We start from the raw sequence: 6,046 nt of genomic DNA on the forward strand, positions 1-6,046 counted from the left end.
CGGGAATCCAGAGCTGTCCTGGCTCAGGATAGAGTCTGGCACAGAGTAGGTACTCACTGAATACCTACTAAATGAGTAAAGAATTCCCTACCTTCCCTATGTGATATCTTAGCTTCATTCAACAGCTCAGAATATGGACTGGCACCCATGTTCCAAAAAGAAAGAATAGAGAGAGAGAGCCCTGGGGTGACAAAGCACCGTAGAAGACATCTGGTCAACCCTATCCCTGTGCTTGAACCCCATCTACAAGATCTACAAGCAGCCCCTAGCCACTGCTCACACACCTCCAGTACCAGGAAGTTCACCAACTCCCTTTGTGGTTTGGGGTTTGGGCTGCCTCATAGCGGAAGGAAAATTGCATCCCTGAACACCCTCCCACTCACCCCCCTCACTGGTCCTAGTCCTCTGCGACCTGCCAGAGATGTCTAAATGGATCTACAGAGAGGATTCTATCAGCCATTCTACACAAAGTACAGCATCACACTTCCTCATGGCCCTGACATTCTCCTGATGGAGCAGGTGCTTTTTACTGAGCATTTACCAAAGGCCAGGCAGCAGACCAGAGACTTTCCAGGCATTATTACTAGTCCTTAAATTCACAGGGTGAGTGGTATGCCCATTTGACAGATGGGGAATCTAAAACTCAAGAGAGGTGAAATGGCCTGCCCCAGGCCACATGGTTGAGAACCAGAGAGCCGCCAGCCGGACTCCAGTTTGTCCAGTTCCAGTCCAGGCTCTGTACACAGTGCCGGGGGACCTCAGCATGCGGCACACAGGGCTGAACACAAAACACGCTCAGCCCCCTGCACCCTGTGCACCCAGGCAGGCCATCTGCCATCACATGTTCTGAGGGAACATCTGGGCCTGGAGAAGGGGCCTGGTGGGGGGCAGGGGGGTAGGGCTCACCTGGCTGAGCAGCCACGGGTGGTCCTGCAACACGTGGGCCCAGTCTGTGTCAGCGGTGACCCGGGCGTACTTGAAGCGGTTCTGGATGGCCGAGGTGGTGCAGATGTACTTGTAGAGGAGTTCTTTGCCTGTCTGCTCGGAAATCGCCTTGGCCGACATGGCTACAGAAGGCCCTGCGCTACCTGTTGGGGAGAGAGGGGCTGGTCAGAGGGAGCGGGGAGATGGAGGCGCTATCTTCTCCAGCAGGACAGACCCCGACCCAGCTGCCCCCAGACCATAAAACCTGATCTTAGCGCTCCTCCAAAGGGAGAAGAGGGCTGCCCCAGAAGGAAGGATGGAAGGGAGATCTCAAACAGCAATGACCACAGACAGTGTGGACTGGGAAATGATGGGTGAGGACAGAGGGTGGAGAAAAACAAAGGTGGCATTTACCTCCCCGGGGACGCGTGGCCTCTACTCTCTAGGCAAACTAGCTCACCCAAGAGCACATTCACGCACATTCACCCTGGGACAAAGAAAGCTGGATGGCAAGACCATGAATAGGAGGGATGTGACCCAAATCTGAGTGCCTGTCCCACCCGAGATGGGCACACAGACCCTGAAATGCACCCTCCAGTTCTATGACCTGCGGGGAACACAGTTAAATAGTGTAAAACTAGCCCTACTCCTCCCCCATGTCTGGTCTCCAACACACTCAGACTCACTCATTTCACACACTCACACACATCACCAGCCCAAAGGCTGGGTAAGCAAGTCTATTTAGCCTCACACAGGACCAAGGCCCCCAGGAGTGAAGAGGAAGAGTTATGTCAAAGCCCATTTCTCCCAGGACACCAGACTCCCACCCAAGTTTAGAGCTGACACAGGGCGGGGGAACTGTGACCTTCAGTGCATCCCACCCACCCCGCTGAGTCATCCAGCTACTCATTTAGAGCAAAACAGAGTCCTCTCTGGGAACCACCCATACCGGTCACTTCTAACTGAGCCAGAACTGGTGGAAGAGAGGCAAAAGCCATCCTGGGAGATGAGCCCTGGGAGATGCATGGAGATTGAGAGTCCTCTGTCTTAATTTTATTTTTGTCCACACCACGTGGCACGCGGGACTTTAGTTCCCCAACCAGAGATCAAACCCATGCCCTCCACAGTGGAAGCACAGATTCTTAACCACTGGACCGCCAGGGAAGTTCCCACAGCCCTATTTCTTAGATAAGGAATAAAAGCTCAGAGGGGTTAAGACAACTTGCCCAAGAAGCCTAATTAATATGCAGGGGTCCCAAGGCTGGAACTCAAACCCTCTCACTCCTGGTCCCCAGAAAATCCCACAGTCAGCCCGAGAGAAAAGACCACTTGTCCAGGAGCCAAGCCATTCCCGCCCCCCCCCCCCCCCCTTCACCTCACAGAAGGGTCTATGATGACAACTTTACCTTCCCTCCCTGTCACTTGTCCTGACACACCCCTTCTCCCCTGAGGGAGCAACTGCCTGGAGCAACTTGGGAAGAGAAAGGGTGGGGTGACAGGAAGGGAAAGTCATTCATGTCAAAAGTTTGTCCAGATCAGGAAAAGTCACTCCTGTCTCTCCAACAAAGATCCAGAATTGAGGTTGTTGAATTTACTGGGAGAGAAAAGCCAAGAGTAAATAAAGGAGGGTGGAGCTGAAGGGCTGGCTGCTTTACATACTCAGGAAGGTTGGTCTCTCTCCATTCCCAGCTCAGGGAAGGCCCGAGTTTCCAGGGCCACTCTGCACCTCCTTTCCAATTCTCCAGGCTGGGCTTCAGGTTCTAATCCTGGCTTGGCTGGCTGGCTGAGCCTCCCAGCTATCCTCCAGCAAGGCACAAAGAGTACATTCAGTCTGGTGTCTGGCCCAAAGGCAGGTAGCTGGGAAGGGGCTCAAAGGAAATGTTCCCTTTTCTTGCCTTCCCCTGGGATGACTTCCGGCTCCTTCTCAACATGAGTTTCCAAAGGAGACGCCTCAACCAGTCCCACTGCCCCATACCCCTCCACCCCCCACCCACTCCAGCTCCATTTCCCAACCTTCTTTACTCAGACCAGAAAAACTGGTCCTGAAATCAGACAGGTACCTGTGCCCCTACCCGCTCCCAAACAGAGTCCAACCCAGGGCAGATCAAGCAGATAAAGGAGAGGGCAGCTGCTGACCACCCTTAGTGGTTAGGACACATCAGTCACAAGCTGATCACAAATTCCAAGAAAAAGGAAGCCCCCCTCCACCTCCCCAACCCCAGCTAAGCCTCTCCAGCAGAGAGACACTCCCAGAACAAGCACCACCCCCCATACAAAGACCCAACTTTGGAAAGAATCTGGATGAGAAAAGGGACCTTTGGCAGCTGGAAAAAAAAAAAATCACAATTTCCTTGAGCCTTAGTTCAGATCTCAGATCCAAGAACTCATCTCTGTCTGGTGCTCAGGAGAGGGATGGGAGAGCAGACAACAGGGGAATGGCACAGGATAGAAAAGCTTTGCCAGCTCACCAAAACAGACTGGCCACTAGAGCACTTTAGCATAGATGGGGCAGGCCCTCTCAAGGCCAAGACAGAGAATTTATAGGATAGAGTAAAAAGACAGGGAAAGAATCTGGCCTCTGCATATTTACCAAGATAGGGTAAGAAGGCTCACAAAGCCAGGGAGTGGACTGGGTGGAGATAAATCACAAGTTTAATCATTGGGGGAATCCCTTGAGGGTAGTGGATCTTAACCTATTTGAGGTCTCAGACTCTTTCAAGCACCAGAAGAAAAACCCAGAAAAATGTACCACATACCCGATTTTGCTTATCCCTTCAAGACCATGACCTGTGACCATGATCTGACAGCCAAGAACACTGGTTCAAGTGACAAAAGGACTTAAAGTGTAAACCAGTCTGGGCTGGGAACACAACACACACCCCCCACTACGGAGTCTTGGGCTGCCTCCCCAGTAACTGAATAACTGAATGTGCTGTCAGACTGGTCAGAGATGGTTTCAGGGCAGAGCTAAGATCCTAGGGGTCCACTTTGGGGTCCCAGGAACTGTTACCTAGGTAAATTTGGGGAAAATCATGCCAGGGGACCTGAACACACATGTTCTCTCAATCGAAAGGAGGGCCCTTCTGAGCTGAATGGGGTCTTTTCTGCAGACAGGATAAGTGACCCAGAATTGAGTTCATCCACAGCTGCCATGGAGCGCAGAAGTAGCCCACAGGGAAGGCTGAAAGAAAGGAGTCTGTTCCCCAGGACTGTACCCCTGGGACACAGCCAGAGGAGAGGAACCATTGGGGATGCTATGTAGGGTCTCTGTGAGAAGGACAAAGAGCACTTATTTTAAGGTTAGTATCCACAGGAGTGGTTTTTTGTTGTTTTTTTTTTTCTGGAAAGGCCAGGCAATCTCTGGAGTAAAGAGAGGGACAGAATTCTGAGGGTCCCCTACTGCAGCAAACATAGTGGAGAATGGGGGTGGAGACACCTACCACCCAGCTGAGCTCAAAAGCTGTTCCCATTACCATCTTCCAAGCTATTTAAGAAGCTCTTTAAATATTAAAAAAAAAAGAAAAGAAAAAGAAGCAGCAGCTCTTTAAGAGGTGAAAACACCCCTCTGGGCAGCTGGGTCTACCAGCTGTCCTTCACCCAACATTTCAGAATTTCAGAAATCTAATGATCTGAGCTGGCTGAAACACAGTGCAAAGTTAAAGGGTGGAGAGAGGAGTGGGCTGGTTGACCAACTGTGCTATGCACTGCTTCCCCCCGCAAAATCCTCTTCCCAGGCAGACTCCGGAGGACCACCTAATGGCAGAACTCCTTGGTATCCGCCAAGGTTGGGGAGGGCAGCAGGCGCTGGGACTGGCCCTCTGCCAAGCCCGACAGGAGGGTGGCGGCAGCATCCTCCAGCCCCTGGAGGACCTTGTCTCGGCCAAGCTCGGCATCACCGCCAAGGGTGGGGAGAGAGACGGGCACCCCGGCCATCTGTCGCTTAGCGGCTGGGCCTGACGGCACCCCCAGAGCGAGGAGGGTCCTCCCTGCGCCGCCCATCCAAGGATAGGTCCTCGTAGCGAGGCCTGGGGCGGCCCTGCCAAGTGTGGTCCTCGGCGGCTGCGCGCCCTGCTCACTCCCTCCACTTTGGCGCGGGGCTCAATCGACTCTCCACAGAACTAAAAGGAAGGGCCTGAACTGACTGGTGAGGAGTAGGAGTAGGGAGATTAGCCACCGCTCTACCTCCTTTGCCCGGCATCCGATGGCGGGGGTGGGGGGACCAAGATGGGGGCAAGAGGTGACCACAGAAAGCCCGATGAGGCTCGGCGACTAGTCCTGGGGAGGGGATGAGGGGAGCCAGTTAGGGGCGATGTAATACGGCGGAGGGAAGGCAGGCAACAACGGCGGCCAGCCTTGTGCAAACTCCGGGAACTAGAATGTGGAGGAGTTGGGGCGGGGGAGGGGAGGGCGACACGAGGCCACCGGCCGGGATCCCAGCGAAGGCTAACCTAAAACTAAGACCCCCCAAACTCCAAGCAGGTGCACGGAGCGCTCGTGAGCCCCAAGCCGGCTTCGAGGGAGGCGGTTCCGGGTTGGGGGAGGGAAGCAGGAAGCTCCTTGACCAAGTGGGGTCCATCTCACGAAAACAGCCGTCCGCCACTCACCTCTCCGAGAAAGTCAATGCGCGGCGTTCAGTCTACAGGCCCCAAGTCACCGCCCACTGCTAGGAGCGCTCCAGCCTCCCGCAGCCGCCGGGGACCTGGCTTTTGTCCGGGCGCTGGCGGGCTTCTCCCCGCCCCCATCGGCTCACAGCGCGAGCCGCCGGGCCATTGGCCACACGCATTCCCTAGCCTGAGCGCCAGAGCTCCTCCCAATTCGCTGCCTGATATAGCCCCGCCCCCGAGGCCAGGCCCCAGGGTTTGCTGGGACTTGTAGTCCCGCTGGTGCATCTGTCCCGGACGGGTGGCGAGCACCGCCTCTCCGGAGCCTGCCGAGCCAGGGAGGGGTCGGGGGCGGGGCCTCCGGTGGGGAGATGGGCCGGGCTACGCTGGGAGGGGAACATACGAGGCTGGGGGCCATGGCCTGATCGCTTAGGAGGTGGGCCTAGAGCCGCTGCGATGGGGTGTTGGGGAGGGGGGGCTGGGCTGTTGGCCGAACGGGCTGTATCGCCGCCTTGGGGACC

The 6,046-nt window shown here is 55.2% G+C and overlaps 1 protein-coding gene across 4 annotated transcripts in view; it reads right to left on the reverse strand.

Moving 5' to 3' along the window:
* Positions 1 to 5,699, reverse strand: part of ACLY (ATP citrate lyase) — a 42,863-nt gene extending 37,164 nt beyond the window's left edge. For 2 of the 4 annotated variants that reach the window (XM_061144008.1, XM_061144007.1), the window contains exons 1-3: positions 5,579 to 5,666; positions 4,861 to 4,906; positions 907 to 1,093 (exon numbers count right to left, since the gene is read on the reverse strand). In XM_061144008.1, coding sequence (XP_060999991.1) covers positions 907 to 1,093; positions 4,861 to 4,906; positions 5,579 to 5,666 — 321 coding nt within the window. Of the gene's footprint in view, positions 1 to 906; positions 1,094 to 4,860; positions 4,907 to 5,528 lie in introns of all 4 variants that reach the window. The other 2 variants (XM_061144006.1, XM_061144005.1) reach the window with 1 other exon arrangement.
* Positions 5,700 to 6,046: the final 347 nt, after the last annotated feature.

This window comes from Dama dama, chromosome 5 (genome assembly GCF_033118175.1).
Source record: "Dama dama isolate Ldn47 chromosome 5, ASM3311817v1, whole genome shotgun sequence".
Lineage (NCBI taxonomy): Eukaryota > Metazoa > Chordata > Mammalia > Artiodactyla > Cervidae > Dama > Dama dama.